The sequence below is a fragment of the Fundulus heteroclitus genome, chromosome 2, assembly GCF_011125445.2.
Source record: "Fundulus heteroclitus isolate FHET01 chromosome 2, MU-UCD_Fhet_4.1, whole genome shotgun sequence".
Classification (NCBI taxonomy): domain Eukaryota; kingdom Metazoa; phylum Chordata; class Actinopteri; order Cyprinodontiformes; family Fundulidae; genus Fundulus; species Fundulus heteroclitus.
This window is the reverse complement of record NC_046362.1, coordinates 7,645,834-7,668,744: the sequence shown is the minus strand read 5'-3', so window position 1 is coordinate 7,668,744 and position 22,911 is coordinate 7,645,834. Positions and strand designations below refer to the sequence as shown.

General features: G+C 41.4%; 1 protein-coding gene across 2 annotated transcripts; it reads right to left on the bottom strand.

Annotated features, from left to right (window-relative positions):
- Positions 1-4,987: 4,987 nt before the first annotated feature.
- Positions 4,988-14,304, bottom strand: hapln3 (hyaluronan and proteoglycan link protein 3). Of its 2 annotated transcripts, none has more exons than XM_036146909.1 (5): positions 14,198-14,304; positions 13,338-13,477; positions 10,593-10,982; positions 5,963-6,265; positions 4,988-5,891 (listed from the first exon to the last, which is right to left on the bottom strand). In XM_036146909.1, the coding sequence occupies exons 2-5, from the start codon at positions 13,462-13,464 to the stop codon at positions 5,614-5,616; spliced, it is 1,098 nt and encodes a 365-aa protein (XP_036002802.1). In that variant the 5' UTR covers positions 13,465-13,477; positions 14,198-14,304; the 3' UTR covers positions 4,988-5,613. The 2 variants fall into 2 exon arrangements, with proteins under 2 accessions (XP_036002802.1, XP_036002804.1); XM_036146911.1 differs by having other exon boundaries at positions 5,963-6,235.
- Between the last annotated feature and the right edge of the window lie 8,607 nt (positions 14,305-22,911).

Sequence of the window (22,911 nt, the reverse complement as noted above, 5' to 3'; positions counted from 1 at the left end):
TTTCCCTAGGTTCTGGTCTCTGTGGGTTTGTTTCGGTTTAGTCATTCCCCCCTCTCTCTGTTCTCTGGTGTCTCTCTCACTCTGGTTATGAGATTCCTCCCTGCCTCTTAGTCCACCGTTCACCACTAAGTATGAATCCCCCTTTGGTTCGCTCAGTCTTTGACCATCCCTTCATGGTCCAGTTCCTGTCTTTGTGTTTTGCTGGCCATCATTTGGATAGAAATGCTTTTCTATATGAATGTTCTGCATTTAGGTCTTCCAAACAAAATTTCCTTAAAGAATAGTTGTCCAGGCAACAGATTCTCACACCTGAGCTGTGGATCTCTACAGCTCCTCCAGAGATACCATGAGCATCTGGAAACTATAAAACTATAATGTAAAAAGTGTAATTTTTGATCTGAGTAGTTCTCAGACCTCTGCCTCTTTAATAAATTCAAAACTTTCATCAGAAAATGGTAAATGGCTTGTACTTGTATAGCACTTTATCAAGTCTCACAACCCAAAATTCCCACTGATAATGTGAACATAGAGCTCTACAGCGACATCTGGTGGGGCCAGGCCCCACTGGCCCCAAATGCAGAGACGCCACCGCCGCTGCCATTCATCTTCACCACTTAACAGCACAAAACCTCTTCCTGTCTCCTGTGCACTGCCTGTTGCTCAGGTTAACCCTCAATACTGCAAGTACATCTTGCAGCTTCCACCACCCTCTGTCTCATTTACATACCACTCCCAGTGGCCATTACAGATAACAATGGTATCTCCCAGATATATAATTTAAGTTTAGGCAGTTTCAGCTGAACAACTACAGAAATCATATAAAAAACGTAAGCTGTTTTCCTCACTGTCTGACATTACAACATATTAATTTTGTCCCATTTTAGGTCGGCAAGGGTTAGCAAATAGATTTTTGTTTGTGAAACTCCAGAATAAAGAAATTTTTTACTACTGTATTCCAATTCAGAAGAGTACTAAGATTGCTATTCCATTAAACCATTTGAGAAAGTCCAAATGGTGAAGCCGAGGATTTGATCATTGATAATTCCCAGTGTTTTAAGGGGAAATATCTTGATTTTAAGTTCTTCCTTTTCACATTGAAATGATTAAGTTGTGGTGTATATAAAACGGTTTTGTATTATGCTGGGGGACGATGTAATGAATAGTGTGAGTTAATACACCCAACAACCAAATATTTTGACTCATCCACTTGAAGGCATCCTTCAGCTTGGACTAAATACTTGCAGCAAAAAACTAAAACAGCGGATTCATTGGTAAGTCGAACCTCCTGGACCTTGTTTAGCGGCTCTGCAGCAAATACTGTGACATAATAGTTAAAGGTGCCATGACATCACTGTATAAACCATTTCATGTAGTTGATATTGCTGCATATGTTAATTCTCTAAAGAAGTAGTAATGATATGCAGCTCTACCAAGTTGACTTCCCTCTAATTGGCTAAAACCATATTTGGAAAACAGGTCAAACAGTGAAGAAAAAGGAAAACTGAGGACCTACTCAAGTCTGGTTTATTCTTAGGGAACAATTTCCAAACGTTCATCGGTTCAAATCATTCTGTGCAAGTTTGAACAGAGTTAGATCAAAAGCAAAGCATCTTGTGAAGACGTTGGCTGAAGCTGATGAGACGGCGCAGATATCAACACTGAAACTAGTCCTGTACCAACATGGGCTGAAAGGTCAATCGGAGAGGAAGATGTCATCACTTCAAAAGCAACAAAAAAGCCAGATTAAAATTAGGAACTCATAGATAAAGACCTTGATTTTTGGTCTTATGAAACTCAAGTTGCAGTGGCCATATTGACCATCAACAAATGAGGAAGAAAAATGGTAACACCTGAAAGCTTAAGAAAATCATCCAAATATTAAATAAGGGGGCGGTAGTATCATGTTGTGTGGGTGTTTTGCTGCACAAAATAGATGGCATCATGAGGAATTGCTTTTTTCAAGACCTGAGCTACTAAGAAAACTGAGTAAACCTGGGTGCAGATTGGTCTTCCACGACCTCAAACACACTGCTGGATTAGCTAAAAAGGTGAAGGTCAACATGTTTTTGGAGTGGGAATCACAGAGTCCTGATCTTAGCCTCGTAGAATATTTGAGGGCAGAGTTGAAATGGTGTGTGCGACCAAGGTGAGCCACAAACTGGACTCAGCTGCACCAATGAACCAAAATTCCTGCAAATTACTATGAAAAGGTTGTTGAAGGATATCCAAAATGTTTGACCCAAACCATGCGGGAAAAAAAGTAATTTTACTAAATACCAAGGAAATATATGTAAACTTGATTTTGAAGAAAGCAGAAAAAAATCTCTCTGATTATTCTGGAATTTGGCAAATAGAAATATCTTTGGTAATCCTAATTGGCCTAAAACAGTAAACATTTAGTTTGATTTAATGTCTAACACCAAGACAAAAAAAGGCTGTGTGTTTGACACCGTGAATGTTTAAATCTGAAAAACAATCACTCATCTACATAGAGGAGCATTTTCAAACAGCAAACAGCTAATTGTAAAAACCTGTAGGTAAAATTTTCAAAATAAGGAATTATAAGTGAATTGGCGCTATATAAATAAAATTGAATTAAGCACCTTTATGCTGTAATGTGCACCAATCTATCTAAATCTCTGCTTTGCTGCTTTGTTTCCTAGCAAAAACAAACACACTAAGCAATAAGCATGCAAAATTAACATAAGTATGACAAATGAGTTTGGCAGAATCTTTAAATATGTACAGAAGTGTTTTAATTCATATAAAATATTAATAATACAAATGCATAGACACATCAGAGAAAAGGCATGCATTTGACAAGAACACTGATTCTTCTTTTACATGGTAGTCTTATATACAGCAATAGCTCACAGCCTTTTTGTTTTGTCATTCGCTGAGCTCCATTCATTAACACCGTTACAACAGACATACATCACAGTAACCAACTCATAAACAGTCAATTTGACTTTTGTTAAAAGACAACGCTCACGTCAGCTTCGTACAGGACAATCACAGTGTAGACGTCTGATGAAAGACAAAAATGATCAGAAATTCATCAGCTTTCCAAATTATTAAGTCACCCTTCAAGAAACCCAGAAAACTCTGAGAGATCCAAGACTGAATGTTAGATATTTATCAGTTGACCACAATGTAGAAGAAGTTACTGCTTAATGAGTTTACGTAGATAAAAAAAATGTTTCGCTATTATTTTGTTACACACTGGTTTAGCCTTGAATGGAATTTGAATGAAATCAACTGATCTTCCAGACTAAACTGAGAAACTGAGTGGTTAATGATGCCGGATCTGAATCAAAACTGTCCGCCAGTTTTCAGAGTCATTTTTCATGAAAATTTTCTTTAGTGTCCAAAAACTGGAATCTAAGAAGAAAACTGCTTGATGTCTTAATACCATCTTTAGTCTGATTGCTGAACAAAAATGAACGACTGAATGATGAAGCATCAGTGTTTCAGAGACAAACATTAGTATTATATTACTTAGAGAACATCCAGCAATAAGGCAACAAGTTTATACTTAAACCTAGCAAAAAGCAAGAAGATTTCAAATCTTAGTGCAAAGAACCTGACTGGCCTGCAGAGAGATGACCTCTCTGTCTCCCTCCTGTGACGGTTTAGAGCAAACACATAATACACAGCACCTTGTAAAAGTATTCAAACTAGTTTGCATTTGTCCTGTCATAGCCACTAACTTCAATACATTTATTTTACATTTCGGAAATTCCTGTGATAGACCAACAAAGTAGCTTATAAGTTTAAAGTGTAAGAAAACTGACACATGGGTTAGACAGTTGTTTTACAAATCTGAAAGATGCAGGAAAGAGATGCACAACTTAAGCGGAACAATCTGTTGACCCAGCGAATCTTAGCTCTGCACGACATGGATTTAGCTTTAATGGAGGAGAGGCAAGAGAAAAACATGTGTAGTTTACAACACACTATGTAGGGAACACAGTAACCATGTAGGAGAAAGTTCTCCAATCAGATGAACACTATATGGGGTGGAACACACTTGCTGCACATACTGATGCTGCCACCCTGTAAAACATGGTGGTGGCAGCATCATGCTGCAAGGAACAGGGAAGCTGGCCAGTTTACAGGACGATTCTGGAAGAAAGAGTTGTAGAGGCACCATAAGATGTGAAAACTAGGATAGAGGTTTACCAATACCAAACCCACAGTCAGAGCAACGATTGAATGGTTCAGATCAGGGGTTTCAAACTCCAGTCCTCAAGGGCTGCTGTGCTCAAACTTTAAATCTGAATCAATTAGCTAATTTGCTTCCTCAAAATGTAGCCAAGTTGTACTGAGTCCTGCTTATGATCTAAATATTTGAGTCAAGTGTGTTGGAGCAGAGATACTTCTATCAGTTGCAGGAAACTGGTCCTAGAGGACTGGAGTGTGTCATATACTTAAATCCTGTGTTGGTATTGTCAAAATCCAAAGCAATTCAGCATCAGCAGCAGAGCTTGAATGATGCTCTCCACCCAGTCTGACTGAGCTTGAGTGATTTTGCCAAAATAAATGGGCAAAAAAATCTCTAGATGTGCAAACAAACATACTTGCAGCAAAAGATAGTTCGAAAAATTACAGACTAAAACAAAATGCATACAAATACAAACGCATGCCACAATTGGTAAAGATAAAATGTGCCACTGCGCAGTGGGTAGCACAGTTGCCTTGCAGCAAGAAGGTTCTGGGTTCAAGTCCAACTCTGGGTCTTTCTGCATGGAGTTTGTGTGTTCTCTTTGTGCATGCATGGGTTCTCTCCAGGTACTCCGGCTTCCTCCCACAGTCCAAAAACATGAATGTTAGGTTAATTGGTCTCTCTAAAATTCTCCTTAGGTGTGAGAGTGTGTGAGAATGGTTGTTTGTCCTGTCTGTCTCTGTTTTGCCCTGCGACAGACAGGCGACCTGTCCAGGGTGTACCCCGCCTCTCGCCCATTGACAGCTGGAGATAGGAACCAGCACCCCTGGCAACCCCATGAGGGATTAGTGAGTCAGAAAATGAATGGATGGAAAATATAAAATGCAAAACATTAATAGTTGTTGTTTAACTTCACTATTATGCACAACTTTACATCAATCTATCACAAAAAAGGCCATACAAATTACAGGAGTTCATGGTTGTATTGTGACAAAATGTGTCTGTGAACAACAGTTCAAAGACTCTTCATACTTTTGCAAAGTAGTGTAAGTAGTATCCTACTGAACGGCTATCCCTGACTGGTAATAATATGAAGGATAAAAGCAAGTATGTGTGCTCATGTTGCTCAAGCTGTGATGGAAATCTTCACATAGTTGTTTTGAACAGTAGCAAAACAATTCTTATCCTTCGGGCTCCGATGATTAGCTGTAACCTCAGCCTGCAATGTTCCAGCGGGTCCACATCCTTTCTATCATGCGGCGTTGTATCAAATTGGAGAGGCTTCACAAACTGGGTGCGCATTGTTTAGCACGACAGTTGACCGACAGTCAGGGTCAATGCTAATAAAATAATCTTTGAAAGATGCAATGTCTGTTTAAAAAAAAATTAAAAATAAAAAAATAAGCAAACTGTCTTTCTGTCCGTCTGGATTCTCTGAGTCACGGCATCTACTGGTAACAGTAAACACCAAATTTCATGTGTGGAGCCGGGAACCCAAAGCTACGCACCCCTGGCTGTGGAGGACCACAGTTGGCCCGGGGATTTGTGATGGGATAACGAACACTTCCATCCGCCAACCAGCCCGCATCACAGCGGTCCAATCCCTTTAGCTTCCATGCAGCAAACAGCTGGCCCACTCTGGCAATCTGACCTCCATCTCTGGCACAAGCACGGGATGCTTCGGTGAAGTTCAGCTTTCCTGGATAGTTTAAATAGTACACGGTCCCTAAAGCAGAGAAGAGTGATCAGTAAACAAAGATATCTTCAGGTTTAATCCAGTCAGGTACTCATACTGACCCTTGATGGAGGCTGAGAAGCAGAAAGCATCATATCGGTGCAAGAGACGCTGTTTCTGTCCATAGTTGCGAAGACCAGGAGCTAAATTTTCCCCTCCACATCCATGCCGCGGGACCGTGATGGGATACTGTACTGTGCCATCGGCCAACCAACCAGCGTTGCACCAGTCCAGCCCCTCCTCCCACGCCGTGAGGAGCTGTTCAAATGTAGCCAGAGTGCCATCTTGATCCAGGCAGGCTTGTTGGGCTCCGAAGAAGTTGAAATGGTAGCGTCCTTTTTGAGCGTAATAGGGAAATACGACACCTGCAAAGGAAAAGGAGTTTACAGCAAAGAAATCTTACAATTCAAAGCAGTCTAAAACAATCTGACTTTAACAATAAGCAATAATTTTAGCAAAAAAACGTTTACTTTTTATTTTTTACTAACACAGCCTCCTGAGTCTCTGACTTTCTCAAGTTAATAGACCTGAAGCAAACGATATTGACACCCCATAGAATAAGATTATCCCAAACGATGTAGTGAGGAGTAGGTTTGTTTAAAAAGGTGTTTGCATCTACTGAGTTGCAGCCCAAGGTTGAGGTAGCAGAGTAAGCTTGAATAAAAGTTTCCATGGCATTGTCCTTAAAGTTGTGTTTTCTTCGGATGTCCCTTTGACTAAATGAGTCACTGGTAATTATGCTTTCAATGGTATCAGAAAAGTGATCAGATAGGGCAACATCAGTTACCTTGACGTTAGACATCTTTAAATCTTTAGTGATGATCAAGCCTAAAATATGTCCCTGTTTGTGCGTTGGCTGTTTAACATGTTGAGTTAAACCAAAGTTTTTAAGTGTGTCACACAGTTCTTTTGTACTTCTGTCTTCAGGGTTGTCAACGTGAAAGTTGAAGTCTCCCACAATAATTAAACAGTCATAATCAACACATATCACAGACAAGAGGTCACTAAAATCATTAAAAACGTTTGATGTGGACTTAGGAGGCCTGTAAACATTCAGAAACAGTTTGTATCGGGCTCTTTACCTGGAGGGCCAAATGTTCAAAAGAGTCAAATTTTCCCAAAAACACCTTTTTACACTTTAGTGAATCATTGAACAATGTTGCCACTCCTCCACCTTTCCTTTGTTGTCTGCTCTCACAAAGAAAATTATAGTTTGGAGGAGTTGACTCCAACAGAATAACTGCTTCATTAGATTCATGTAACCATGTTTCTGTTAAAAACATTACATCAAGATTATTGTCAACAATTAAGTCATTAATTAAAAGGGATTTTCCTGACAGAGATCTAATGTTTAATAAACCCAGTTTACATGACTTAGTGGTTGATGATGTCTCTGTGGCAGGTTGCATTTGACTGTTTATGACTTTTAAGTGTTTGGTCCTGTTTGTTAAGCTTTTGTTTTTCTTATTTCTGCCACGTATCATCACATATATTCCATATTCTCTGACAAGAGGCTCAGGCTGGTGCTGAAAACTGTCATGTCTGATAAACGTGCTGTCAGGGCCCGGTCTGTATCACAGCGAAGTTATCTGGAGGTTCTGAGCACCAAAATGTTCCGTGATACGTAGAGGAGGATCTGGGGCTCTGAGGCCTTTGGAAGATGCTGTTTTAGTCACAGAGCTGCGGTTGTCAGAAAGGCTATGTGGAGAGGATGTCCGCTGTAGGCCAATCCTAAAAACTTTGTTCATGTTGTGAGAAAATTCCAGAAAAGGAACATCTGGGCTTTGTGGAGAAGCGAGGGAGATCGGTGTTCGTGGGGATGGAGATTTTTGGTTCTCTTTGGAAGATAAAGGGGAGTGCTCTTTTTGTCCTCCTTTTGAGATCTGGGATGAATCCTCCTGGAGCTCTGACGTAGCCTCTTTCTGTGTCATCTTTCTGGCCATCTTTATCTTGGCTTGTTCGGGCTGTACTGGGCCTATCATGTGTTTTGGCACTGGTTGAGCTTTGTTTTGGGACAAAGCTGATGGTGCATGGTTCACAGAATAGAAGATGTTTGAAATCAGCCGTTTTGCACCTGACCTATTTAGAGAGAAACCATCTCTGTTGAACAGATGTCTCCAAAAGATGTTAAAGTTGTCAATGAAGGTTACAGTTGTTTGTTTGCATGTTTTTTTCAGCCATTTGTTTAGCATCAGAACTCTGGAAAAAATCTCATCTCCACACTTAATGGGCACATGAGGGCCGCTGAGAAATACCTTGATATTAAAGCCATCAACTAAATTCAGCAGACGAATGTAATCCTCTTTCAATACTTCTGGTTTTCTCCGGTTGGCGTCACCCAGGGCTTCAGCTTGTATGATGAGTTTTTCCAGGGTCGGGCGGGTTTTTTTCATGATCTTTGGAAGGATGTCTGATACATTAGACACCAGTCCATAGTTTAAAGGGTTATAAATCAACACCTCTGTGTTTTTCTTGTACAGAGATGTTTAATCCCACTTACAGATCCATTGCATAATATCAGGGTCCTTGGCCCTGTGGCATGTTTTTTCTCTGGTGGGTTAGAGTGAAGGTTGTTGACATACCTTTGATTGTTGTCATGATCCTCCTGGGTCACATCTTGGAGCAGAGCGAATCTGTTTCGTAATGGAATTCCAACATTTCCAGCAGGTTTACTCCTATCATTGGTTGTGAGAACAGCCCGTTGTTGTTTCACTTGTCTTGGGAAACCTCTCTGTAGTTTCGGACAGTTTTCTTTGTCTGGGTGGGGGGTTCGTTGATCCTTTGGCCTTGCACCCAGAGTGGTCCAGGGATTCTCATTTTCCTCAGGGAACTGTTTGTTCACTGAGTAGCTGGGCTGGTGCTCACCGTTCAGAATCACAGGCAGCGTTGTTTCATTTCCATACGCGGCGTTTACATCATAATTCACTTTAGGTCGGCGGATTTTCAGTTCCATAACAGCTATTTTCTGTAGAAGCGCGTCAAAGTCGTCTGTGCTGAAGATAGGTAGCCTTTGAATCGGGTGGTTCTTCTCCATATCCACTTCATGTTGAAGTCTTTCCATAAGAGCATTTTGCCTGAGAACTGCCTCCTCTGGGGTGTTGTAAAGAGGGTGAGTCTCCTCCTGCAAAGTTTCTGTTTATTGGGTTGCGTTAGGATTTTTGACCCCTTGTCTCCAGTGATCAGAGCCATCCTGTTTTTGTCTGTTCCTGCCCTGCCTGCCCAACTGGACTGTTTGTTTTTCTGCCGTTTTTGTTGCAACAAGCTTTTTGGATTTTGTCTCTGTTTTTGATTTCTGTTATTAAAGATCCTTCTTTTTAAAGAAACCTCTGCTGGTCTGACTGAATTCTGGGTCCGCTTCCTCTGACCATTACACCCAATGGTAATTTTGTTTGGGTCTGAATATGAAGTTCTGCTGCTGCATTTTGCATTGATATTCTGGACTATTCTTGAAGCGAAGTTTAATTTGACTGTTTTATAAGGTCAGTTGCACTGGTTCCATCACATTTTGATATAAATACTAATTTAAAAAAGAACACATGCTCTATTATTTACATTTAACATGTACCTCAACATTATTAAAGACTCGAAACGACTTGGAATAAGAAGTTTCATTTTTGGGACTTTACTTGAGAAATACCTGTTTTGACTTGAGACTTGATTCGGGATATGAGGATTAAGATTTAAGACTTACTTGGGACTTGCAAAACAGTGACTTGGTCTGTTTCGACCTCACTAAACCAAGGAGATGTGGCAGGAACATTTTTGGACATATTCAATATCCCAGGATAAAGCAGTGACAACATAACTCTGCTATAACTCAGAATGCTGTTGTTCACCACCATGCAACCCTGGGCCCATATAACACTGCACACATTATGACATTCCTGGACACCTTACATGACATGTTCACTAATGTTCATGATATGGGACAATATTCGTTTCCATAGGGCTGCTTTAGTCCGCGACTGGTTTACAGATCACCCACTCTTCATTGTTCAACATATTCCCCCCCATACTCACCCTTCTTGAACCCTATTGAAGAGTTATTCTCTTCCTGCAGCTGGAAGGTCTATGACCGTCATCCCCATCAACGTATAGCCCTTTTACAGGCAATGGAGGAGGCATGTGGGAATGTTGACCAGCCGTCATGTCAGGCCTGGATACGGCTCTCCAGGAGGTATTTTCCCTGGTGCCTTGGGCTTGAAGACATTGAATGTTCTCTCTCTCTCTCTCTCTCTCTCTCTCTCTCTCTCTCTCTCTCTCTCTCTCTCTCTCATTATGCAGTGTAAAAACACTTGTGTCTATCTTGATGTGTTTACAGTAAATACATAAAACGCCTTGAATAAAAACAGTTGTTGAACTACTGAATTTGGATCCCTGTGTGTTTACAGAACTGCAACAAAAAGTATGACCTCAAACGGACAGACTACCTTTGTGCACAGAGAAAGCAAAAGCCAGACGTGTTTTCCATTCTTACTGTCAGCGTTCAGTTGTTGCTTCTTATTATGGGTTGTGTGTACTGTCGTGTACATAAAATATCATTTTGAAAAGAGTGCTAACAGTTTAGCAAAGTAATCTGTGATGTTTTGTGAATTGGGTGAGGAGTTTTGCAACAATAGTCAAAGGTTTCAAAAAACTGTGCCTAATCAATCAGAAGAAAAACTGTAAGTCCAAAGCTCCGGTGCATCTCACCCCTCAGCTCCAGCTCCACCGTCACGCTGACGTCCTCCAGGCCATCGATCACTTCACAGCGGTAGCGCCCAGTGTCATTCAGCTGCAGCTCACTGATCACCAGGGACATGTCCCCCGGAGCTGAGCGACGCAAGCGCACGCGGCCTTTGAAGCTGCCGTAGCTGCGATGACGATTGCCCATGGCGACCATAACTTGAGTCTCCTCGGCGAAGGCTTCGTTCGTGGTGATAGTGTTGGCGGGCAACCAGGTCCATTTGACCCGGGTCCTGCGTGGTGCGCTCAGCTCGGGTTCGTAGCGGTAGTGGCAGGGGAGGGTGACACTGCTCCCCCGGGTGGCCGACACCGAAGGCTGGGGCGAGTCCACAAGGAGACGAATCCCATTGAAATATACTACAAAAAGATTCATAACACCAGAAACGTGAGAGTTCTTCAGGGACAAGGAATGGATGTGTTTGCGTTCATGGACAGCATTCAAAATTCTGTAACTTTAAACTAAATTCACTTTTTTTTAAACTAGTTACCATCAAATAACCAGAAAAAAGGTATAAGGTTAACCGAAGGGAATTACAGATCCAGCTGGTAGTGGCAGTCAACAGCGGTAAGCAAAGCAAAGAGTCAGATTTTTTATGAGCCATCCCATGAAAACAGTGGAAGGAGATGCTGAAGTTAGATCAAGAAAATAGAAAAAGTATGCAGCAGATGCAATGTTCATTTGGTGGCCTTTGACGGAGAAATATAGAGAAGGATCTCCTCTGCGTATCTGCGTATAATGTATCAGTGCAGACAAAGAAACTATAGTAATGTATGAGGACGTTAGGTGTGGGAAAAAGGAATGGGAAGATAGAGGACATGTACGAGAACAGCGAGACAGCGGTGTTGTAGAAGCGACAGATTGAAAGTTGGACTGTGATTATGGTGGAGATCAGCTCTGAGCCCCCTCTTGTTTGTGCTAATGTAGCCTTGACTCCTGACATCCCCAGGAACCACCAAGAGACTGGGATCTGCAGTGAGAGAGGGGAGTAAGATGAAAGGTGAGGTAGAGAGACGAGGAATTTAGGTCAGTGAGTGGGAGAGGTGGAACATGGAAGCTGCAAGGCATACAGGTCATAAGGGTCATAAAGGTAGATGAGATCAAGCGCCTGGGTTCAACCAATGGAAGCAATGGGAAGTGCAGAGAGAGTTGTCAGTGGTGATCTGTGACAGTAAAAAGGGAAGGTTGACAAGTTGCCTGGAAGACCTGCTAGGACGTATGGTTTAGGGATTATTGCACAGTCGGAAAGATAACAAGGCTGAGATGGAGATGGAGGAACAAGAGATGTTGAGATTTTCAGTTTTTTCAATTGACCAAAATTAGACGGGTTTAGAAATGGGGGGCTTCTGAGGGACATCTCAGGTAGAGTGGTTTGAAGGCCGGAGTCAGAGACTCAGGACTGAGATGGTTTGGGTATGTGCAGAGGAGACATCGGGGTTATGCTGGGGTGAAGAAGGGCCAATATAAAGCTGCCGGAGCGGAAGGAGAAAGGGAGATCACAAAAAAGTTAATGGTAGCGACAGAGCATATGAAGTCGTTATATTTGGGAGGAAGCTGATGGGCAGCGTGACAGTGAGGTAGAAGATCTGTTATGGTGACCCATAAAGGAAGAAACTGATAAAAGAGGAAAAACTACCAGGACTCTGCATACTAAAACATAGCTATAACATAGCTAAAGCAAAGAAATGGCTTCAGCTAAACCTTTGATGAGAAAGGCTTTCAAAAAGTTTTCAAGAAGATCCTATTTTCTTTGAAGAACAATGCATGTAGAGTCTACTAAGCAACACGTTTGCAAGAGTTTGAAGCCATTATTAAATGATTTAATATAGTCCATGCAGTGGAAACAGCTAAATATCGATGAGGCTGCCATCATGTGACTTCTGCTCTGTTGTTGAGTTAAACCAGCAAAAGGCTAGATCTCTAGTAAAAAAGTTGATTTAGAGAAGCTTATAGAATGGGGTAAAAAATATGAACTAATGTAGTTAAACCTGTGTTCTTTCAACTTTGAGCTAGTTCTTGCAACTAGTAAAACTGGTAAATACGTATTAAATGGTAGCCAAATTTAGTTGTTTGCAATTTGATAACAAGTAGTTGGTTGATTTTTTATTTGCAGTGCTGAATTGTACTGAATTACTTTGTTGTTTACATTTTCTTTGCATTTGTTCATTGCTGGCTGCAAAAACAAATCGCCCCTCCGGGACAATAAAGTCTATCTGGATTTTGACTTCCTGCTTTGCTGCCAGGTGTTTAGCTGTTTCCAATTTTATGCTATACTTACAGTGATTTGGAAATTATTAGAATGGTCTGACATATTTATGATTAGTTCAACTTTTTGTTGACTGTTGATACTGCACAAAGCCATAAAATAATTGTTTCGATGTCTCTTGAAAAGTTGCAGAAACGTGAACTCAGGCACTAATTAAGGCGAAAGCAGCATAAAACATCCTAGACACACACTAACATACAGGACACCAACATCACTCACTGGAAAATTCTGTTTTGATAACACTGGCTGACTGACTGCCTGAACACCATAAATTATAGAGCGCTCCTCTTCCCACATCCAGGTGATTACCAGCCAGCTTTCTCATAATGTAATCAAGGGTTGCTTGCGGCTCATCTGACTCCCAGCCGCACATAGACGAAAATCTGCCAAGCCTTGTCATTTAATTTAATCAAAGACTCGTAAAAAAAAAAAAAAAAAAAACACGTACTCTCTCCGTTTCCATTCCCGTTGCTTTGGTAGTGAAACCCGTTGTTGTACCCAAATATCCCGCTCTGGGTGCAGGGCAGCAGCAGGTACAGGCAGGCGGCCAGTAGGGGGCGTGAAAGATCCAGCATGACGCCGTCTGCGCTGAGGTGAAGATGGGCAAAAAAAAAAAAAAAGCATTCCTCCTGGTTCAACTCAGATTAATATTTATAATTTTCATGACATTAGCTAACCATACATTCAATGCAATAGAAACAGACACGCAGATAAAACAAACATGCACAATTAAATAAAACGAGGGTCAAAGTTGCCAGTCTTGCTTGTTAAACTGCCAAAAACAGTGAAACAACATAAATATGCGTATTTGTGTTCTCTGGGGTTATCAGTCGATCAACAGCGATTTGTGTGAGTAAAATAAAATCCAAAAGGAAAACGTAAATATGATAACAAATTTGTAACTATAAAGAAAAACAGCAGCATTGGTTATTTAGATTTTTTTTTCCCCAAATGACAAAATAAGGATTTGTAAATATATATTTGTGATATAAACGGGAATAAAAAGGTAACGCTCGTGAAACTACAAGACAGAAGGATGCTTTAAAGACGCCGCAGCTCAAGGTGGTTTAAGGTGGATATATTTATTGTTGCAGGACACATACTAGAAATATCTCGCAAATGTAAGGGCTATAAACATTTTATTTCTACAGATAAAATTTTGCTTTTGTAACGCAATAGTGGTATGTCCTACCTGAGTCCTCAATGGTGTAATAAACCACATTAAAGCTAGTTCAAAACACATAAAGGTACCAACCATGAAAGGAAGAACGTAAAACAAAGTCCCTCCCGCGGGAAAATGTCACTCACAGGTAAGGAGCAGTCCGTCCTGAGCGACTTCAGCTCACTTCATGTCCTCTTCATCCTCTGCTGAGTCTCCGCTACCGTCCTGCCATCTCGCAGGAGCAGGAGCGCGCGCCGACGTCACGAGCCCAGGCATCCCCTTTTGAAGTGAGGACACCTCATCGTTCACGCGCCCGTGCACGTTCAGAAGCGTTGAACGAAACCCACAGGGGCAACTTCTCTAAACGTTTTTTTGCACCTTAAATCTCGTTGCTGACACAACGAGTCTGAACAAAATCCATAAACAGTCAACCTTCTGGAGTTAAGGTGCATAAAGTGCACCCTGAGGGTAGCTAATTTAAGATTCAACTTGTAAACAAATTAGGTTACTGTAAATGTCTAGGTTTTTTTTTTTTTTTTTTTGTTAAGCATATTAAGTGACCTAGCATTTAAAAAACAGCCCGGTAAAACAAGTTTTTTTTCTCTCTTAGTCACACTTAAATGTTTCAGATTAACAATTGTATTCCAAGCTGTATAATCTGATTAAATTTGACTTTGGAAAGTGCCTTGAGATGACATGTTTCGTAAATAAAATTGAATTGAAGAATTGGCTTGTACAAAACATGGAAAATCCGAATAAGCTACATTTCAGAACCAATTTAACCAAGTGTGAAAATACAGTTGATCTGTGTATTTAATGATTTATTATGATTAACCGTATCTTTTGGTTCAGTTTCTCTAGACACAGTTTGACCAATGCATGGACTGCAGAAGAAGTGCCTCATATAGAACCTATCTGACAATCTGAAGTAGGCAAAAATAAATAAATAAAAAAGGGCCCGTCTTGCCCAAAATAAAGAAGTTTGAGGACTGGTGAGAAACAAAGTTATTGGCGTCAATACACATAGAAAGCGCAAGAAAGCCATTTTCGAGGCATATGGGAATTAAAAGGAGAAACAATGGGAAATCTGTGAACCTTTCCAGAAGTGAGCAGCTTCCCAAAAGTAGTCTAAGAGGTTTATGATCCCACAACAACAAAGAAATTAGGAAAATGTTGCACCTATGGGGTAAGTTCTGAGTCCAAAACCCATTGTTGTCCAAAGTAAGAAGCCCTAAAGGTCTGTCTCAAATTGACAAAAAAAAAAAAAATAAAAATAAAAAATCTGGGGATCCTCAAGAATGTTGGCAAGTAAATACTGTGGGTGAAACAGACAAAAGTGGAAAATTTTGGAAAAGCGTGGCCAGCTAAACCTGTTTTAAAGCTAACGCAGGGATTTTGTTTATGCAGCACAACAATCATCTGCAAGTGGACGGTCTATAATTAGATTTATTTGATGATCTGAATCACTTAAGTGTAGTAATAATAATAATAACAATAATAAAGAATAAATCTGTGAGGGGCAAAGACCTTTTCCAAGCACTGTGGCGTTATGTGTCAGTGTTAAAAGTTTCTTGCTTGCAGAGTATTTCCAGACCCGTCACATTAAGCAGAGAGGTCAAGAGAGTGGGGTCATTTACGACCTTAGCCTGACCCCAAGAACAACAGGATAAGCCCACCTATTCATTCATTCATTCATGATCACAGGCTGAGCACACCCTAGAAAAGTCGAGTACACGCTGGACAAGTCATCAATCCCTCAGAGGGAAGCAGAGACAAACACATAAAACAAAGAACTGTGTAGAAATCTACTTTTCTATTTAGAGTCAGTTTCAATGAAGTCTTACATTGACACCAAGTGAAATGCTGATGATCTATTCTTTGTCATCTTACCCATTTTTAGGATTATATTAGCAAAAAGGGGAGGGGTGGTGGCATTTCGATTTCAGAGCAGTACATTTGTTTGAGCTCAAATGGACCAGATATTTTGTTCTAGACAAAAAAATGACAAAGTGTCAACAAAGATATCAGACTCGTGGGAATCTTCAGTCAAGCATTTAGGACATCTACAACAGTAATGAAAGCTATCTTGTTTTTTTTTTGTTTTTTTTGGTTGTTTTGTTTTTGTTTGCTCACACATTGAATTGACAACAATAGCTTGTACAGATTTAAGTTGCAGTTGCTAAAAGTATTGTGAAAACCAACACCAAGAACATGTCTCATAGTAAAAAGGAACATGTAATATTTAGAAAGGTTAACGGTAGAGTGAAGAAGTGAAAAGATGCAGTGCCCTAAATATCCATTCAGCAAATTACATAAAATTTACTCTAAACCTTTAAGTGTGTATTGTAAAATTATAGCGTATACACCAAACAGCAGAATGGGTTACCCAGCCTTCTTGGAGTCTCTGGATGGTGTTCTGGACAGGGTGCCACCAAGGGCTTCTGTCGTGCTTCCAAGGGACTTTAGGGCTCATTTGTGTGATGATGGACTTCTGTCCTAGGCATTGGATTCCCATAACTAACACTATGTTCAAGCTTAACGTGGTCAGTAAGTCTCAATTGGTACAACATCACTTTGAACCAAAGGTTGATAGTCAAATGAGTGGTGAACTGGGAACGTCTGACAGAGGTTCCCATTCTGAAGTCATACCTGCAGGAGAGTTTCTCTCATGTTCCGAGGGCAGTCAGGGACTTACAATGTGGATTTTTGGGTTGGCCTCAAGACAGTTCTAGAAAACCATTGCGTATCCTTCAACTCATTGAAGGATACGCAAGACCATCCAGGGTGTGTTCAGTTTGGGTGGAGTCTGCTGACAAAGACAGAAGATGTTATCAGGCGGTGAAAGAAGCACTGAGGATCTCCATAATCCTCCTGAATTTCTTTTGTGGATTTGTGGCTTCCAACCAATTTCCCTTGAGGCATTTTGTGGGGGGGTTCCACAGGAGTCAGGGATGCAGGTCATTTTCTTTCAAAGGCTGTCCAGTCCGTGTAAAGCCAAAGCAAAAACTGTGTCTACATTTTTGGCAGAAAGTCGATTTTGTTCCCTGCGTGGGTTGATGATTTCTTGTCACAGATCCAGTTTGGGGCGTTGAACGGGATCTTAAGGCACAGTGGCTTTTGAAGATAGTAGTTCTTAGATAGTAGTTCGTAGTTCTGCTGGTGTCGTTAAGCCATGTCCTTAAACATGCACTGGAGTGGTTTAAAGCTTAGTGCCAAGTGGCTAGGATGAGCATCAGCTGGTCTGGGAAAATGTAGGTAGGCCCCTTGGTGTTGGGGGGTCAATCGCTACCTGATAAGAAAGAGTTCAGATGTCTTGGGCTGTTGTTCATGAATGATCATAGTATGGAGCAAGGGATTTATAGACATGTTGTGGGATTGTCTATAGCTACAATCACAACTGTTGATGTACCAGTTCACCCACCTTCCAGACATTAAATACTGTCATGAGACATGGCTCCTGACCGAAACACCTAGCTCCCATATGCAAGTAGCTGGAATCAGCTTTCTCCATAGGCTGGACTCGACTTAAGGCTAGAGTCACACAGAGCAGAGAATATATTATATCTGCAAAGTTTGAGCATAAAGATGAAAATGCACAAAGCTGGGGGAGTTGTAATACCTATGCCACACCGAGTGAGTGGAAATGCTGGAGATAGGCACCAGCACCCCTCACAACCCCATGAGGGATAAAGCGAGTAGGAAGATGGATGGATGGATGGATGGATGGATGGATGGATGGATTGATGGATGGATGGATGACACCAGTGAGTGGGGTGGTAACGCTCCTACAGCAGTAAAGAAGGAAGAAGAGCAGGGCGAAAACAATCAAGGCAGGAGAGAGAAAAAAGTGGAGCTAAATGTGTTCGCCTAAAATCCACAATAAATTGTGTCTAACACACAACTGCAACTCAAAAAGTTCGCCATTGTTGCTGTTTGTGTCTACATTGGATCGCATGCACAAACACATCGGTTTGTTGCCTGTTATGCAGATAGGGGTGTCCAGACTGACATGGCTGGAAACTTCAGACTCATCCACTATACTAGCAGGTTTAAAATGTAATCGGTTTTGCGTCCACTTCGTCTGGATGGGACCACCTACCCAAACCAAGAGGCTAGCCGGATACAGCCAAACCCATCTCTGTCTGGATAAGGCCTAAGAGGCAAGGGCAAGGAGTTGCATCATCCAGGAGGACCTTGAAGTAGAGCTGCTGCTCCTCCACATCGAAAGGCGTCAGTTGAGGTGGTTCAGGTCTTTGATTAGGATGCCTCCCATGCGCTCCCCTATGGAGGTTTTCTTAGTATGTTCCACAGGGAGCAGATACCAGAGCAGACCCAGAGCTCACAGGGCAGAGTAAATTTCTCTTCCTGCAGTGCAACACATTGGCTCAACCTAGAACTAGAGACAGTGTCTTGGGACTGCTTTCTCCATCACTGGAAGTTCACTAAAGCTTTATCTTTTTCCAAAACTTACAACAACTCTACATTTTGAGTCCAGTCAAATCAATACAAATACCTCAACACGTGCAGCATTTCCTGCCCCCTTTCACGCAGATGGAAGCTGCTCTCCACATTTTAGTAGAATTTATGGCAGTCTGGTCTGCCCACTTGACCCCTTTTTTGACCTTTTGCTCACCACACAAAACGTTTGGCCAACACCTGACTGGTGTTCTCTTTATAATCCTGTTCGGGGGGGGGGGGTGTATCAGCTAGACATACAACCACTGATTTTGTTTAGCTACATAGAATCAGAATCATCTTTATCTGGCCGGGATTACCTGCACATTCAAGGATTTTGACTTTGTGCCACGCTCACAATGTACAGACATTTGGTACACAACATAAAATATATATTTTTATGTGTAGAGAAAATAAAAAGAGGTTGTGAAAGTAATATATACCCGTTTAGTTTCAGAGCCATGTGGTGGACTAATCAGACTGTGAGGTATTCATCAGAGAGACGGCCTAGGGGGAAGAAACTCTGCCTGTGGTCTGTGGTCTGGTGTTAGACTTCTACCTTCAGGATGGCGCCGACCTGAACAGTTTGTGTGGGCTCTGAATGTACAGGTCCTTAATACAGACTTAAGTGTATATCACTGAAATGCCTCTGTTTAGATAAAGGATATTATGTTTTACTATGTTGAAGCCCATCAGTAGTAGTAAAAAAATTTCACAATCCCACAAGAGAGCTTCTTAGCTTTTTTCCTTGACTTAGATAAGAAACATGCATTTCTTATCTAATAGAGGTATATCTTTCCAAATGTAATTAAAGAACTGAACATAAACATAAATTTTAGTGTGTTTCGCGAGCAATAAGGTCATAAAAATCTTCCCCTGCTGTTAAATTTATAAGGCCGTCCCAGCATGACTCCGTGTCTGCATTCGGCCACGTTTTCCTTCTAACGGTACTGGAACCCTGTCAGCAAAACAGCCCACCAGTGTTAGGGGGAGGGGGGGAGTGGAGGTGTGTATCATGTACAATTCCACAGAACAAAAACGTAAAGTGGAAAAAAATTCAGACATACAACCAGAATACACAGCACACGTGCACATAGCTTTGAGGTAGACTTTGTTCCTGTATTATGTTGCCTCTGTCTTATTTATGTCTTTTGATGTTAATTTTGACTGAGTGAGTGAGTAAATAAATACCAAGGCACAGTGAAATCAGTCTATATTAATCAGAGAATATAAGGGACAACAGTAACATTAGAAAATCTGGATGATTCTCCAAAATGCATGAAAAGATAACAGGGAAGCTAAAGAGTTGCAGGTATTTCTGGTGAGCACTGGTGGTATTTTACATGTGACATCAGTCCCCTGTATCTACAATCTTCTGAAACATTTAAAAAAAATGTTTTATGGCTTTATGGAGCCAAACTGGAATTTTTGAGCCATGACTGTAACAGGTGTGTTACGCCAAAACTATACCGTGGATTAAATTTCACAGATTTGAGGAATTTTTGCAGATGCTACCATGTTAAATTGTGGGATGCTGAGAGGTAAGGTAAGGTTTATTTATTTATCACTTTTCAGTAACAAGACATTCAAAGTGCTGTACATGAACGAAAAACATTACAGACATACAAAGGAATAAGCTAAATGAATCCTTGACCAGACTTCTTTCATACATTAACAAACATACAGAAAGAGTGATAATCATCAAGAAGAATTCTAAGAAAGCTAAAGTTTGAGGTCTCTGATCTGACCTTTCTGACACTACAGCTGAAACAGAAAGCAGGGGAAAAAATCACAGTGGAGGCGGTGTGTGTGTGCCTGTGTGTTTTAGTGTAACCATGTATGTGTATGTGTGTGTGAACTGTGATAGCACACGCAGCCATTAGTCTTTGATAGTGATGGAATGTTATCAGGCAGTTCAGTTCAGTGCGCTCAAGGTCACAGATGTCACAGAGCGTCTTGTTTACATAACATCCGGGGGAAATTGATTGCAGGAGAGATAGTTTGGATAATAGCATTTGTTTTTGGCAGGCAGACTCATTGTTTTACTGTTTGCCTTAAAGTCTCACTGGTACGTCTCAATGGCCATTCCAAAACAGCCAAAATTGCGGTCATTCTGCCAGGGTCCAGCTTCCAGCTTTCTCCAAGATCATTCCCATCCTGCCAGCAAGTTCAGAAACAGCAGCTGGCCTGCAGTTCTGCTTACACAGCATTTCAGCCTGAGCGCTGGTAAGGGACATATCCCTCACGTAGTTCAGGTAGCCTCGACGTGGGCCGAAACAGCTGCAGACATTTTCACAATTTCTCGACACTCCAGGTAACCGCCAGCTCCAAAAAGCAGAAATCCTGTCGTCATAAGTCCAATTTTGAACACATTTTCAACATCCTCGACTAACAAAATGGACAGATACACAATCCTCCCTTCACCGTGTGTCCAGCTGCACATGTGCCGTCGGGCGCAGGGGCTCTCCTCCGCCTGGTCTTCTCGTTGAGAAAATTTGAGCAATTGCGTTAAGAGTCCAGCTGACCAGATTCATAATCCATAGTTTTCTGAAAGATGTGATGCACACAATTTCAGTTCAGCAGAATAGCATGTTAAAATGTGCAGTCAAACACACATTCACAACCACAGACTTGAAAGGAAGAAAGATCTCGTCTCTATGATGTTACGGGAAGCAAGAACTAGTGGTTACGGGCACATTCTTACACCAGTCAATATCGTAATCCCTTTATTTATTCCTAAATCATTTCTTTTAAAGCCCCAAACCAGGGGTTTATGACAGGGAAACTCAGATGTCCGCAGTTTAAAAGTAGATGAAATATGCCCTGGACCTAAGTTTTAGGGTCCCCATGCATGTCAAGTCCAATTGCATTATGGTCTCAGCGACGGTTTAAAGTGGACAGTCATCCAATGGCAGAAATCCCAGAGCAGTTTGGGATAAACATACTAATCATCCTGTTCTAGCCCCACTCCTCTTTACCATTCTTTCATTTGAATAAAATTTTTGTCTCCCCTATTTTCCTCTTCGTGCATTTCTTTATTTACCAAATATGCCCACCTTCATCAGCAAGAGGCCAAGATAGTATTATGCTGATGTCATCAGATAAGCATGCAATGTTTAACTACAGTGGCTTGCACTAAAAACTTTAAATGTTTCACATTATAAATACAAACTTTTAATAGTTTTTTTGTGATTTGTGTGATAGACGAGCTGTGAAGTGGAAAGAAAATCATAAATATTTTTTCACATCCTACTTGGTTCTGGACTTTAACTGGGCTATACAAAAGCAAATGCATCGCAGCTCTGACTGCATGTTTGGGGTTGCTTCCCTTAACAGGTTTCCGTCCAGTATTTAGGTCCACCCATGCTTTCCTCACCACCTCTGAACATCTTCCGTGTCCCTGCTGACAAACATCCCCACAGCATGATGCTGCCACTACCCTGTCTCACCATAGGGATGACGCAATCAGGGCAAAGTGCACTATGGACCACACAGAGCGTTTTGCATGTACAGATCAGAGGCCCATCATACAAACATTTGCTACACGGCTTTTGGCAAACTATAAATGGGAATTTTTCTGACTTCCTTTCACCATGGGCTAATTTTTGACCAGCCAAATTTTTTTTTTTTTTTGCATAAACATTGCAAAAAGAACGATTTTCTTTCTATGCATTTTAAGCAGAGCAGAGTAACATTTCTAAAGCGGCTTGAAGTGTGTGAACTAAATGCTCATGGCTCATGGGTCACGTCAAGCATTTCATTTGCATAATTAAATTATTTTCAAATCAAATCTCACAACTTTTAGGAAGGCGCAGTCAACAGCGAAACAAAAAACTCCTTATATTCCAGTCCCTCCCCTGTTTGTTATTGACTCCAGCCCCCACTCTCAGCCACTGCGACAGCCCCTTCCCCTCCCTGTGTGTCCCTAAAGCCATTATCTTTCTGTGTTTGAAGAGACCAGACCAGCCCTCTTCCCAAAACCCCCAGATAAAAGACTTTAGCCTGGGGCCCTAAATACCAGCAGCCCCTGTGAACTGCTGGGTGACTAAGGCTTCGGAGGGTGTAATTTCAGCGACAGCCAGCCGCATTCAGTGCCCCCGAGAGGTTAGACAAGCTGCGACCTGGAGCCCTGAGAGACAACACGAAAGAGAATGAGTCTGCATGTGTGTGTTTGATCGAGGAGACAAGGAGCTGATTGTGTCGGTATGAGCAATGGCACGCTGTCATTAGCAGAGACTTCTCGGAGAAAGGGACTAGTCACAAAAAATGCGTGTGTGTACGGTGCGGTTTCAGTGTCACTGTGGTGATTAGAGAGGAAGGTTTCAATCAAAGGCCATCAAGCGCCTGAAGTGCAGAGCCAGGAGAGACAGCTTCCAGCCTGATTAAAAGATAGAAGGTGAAATGA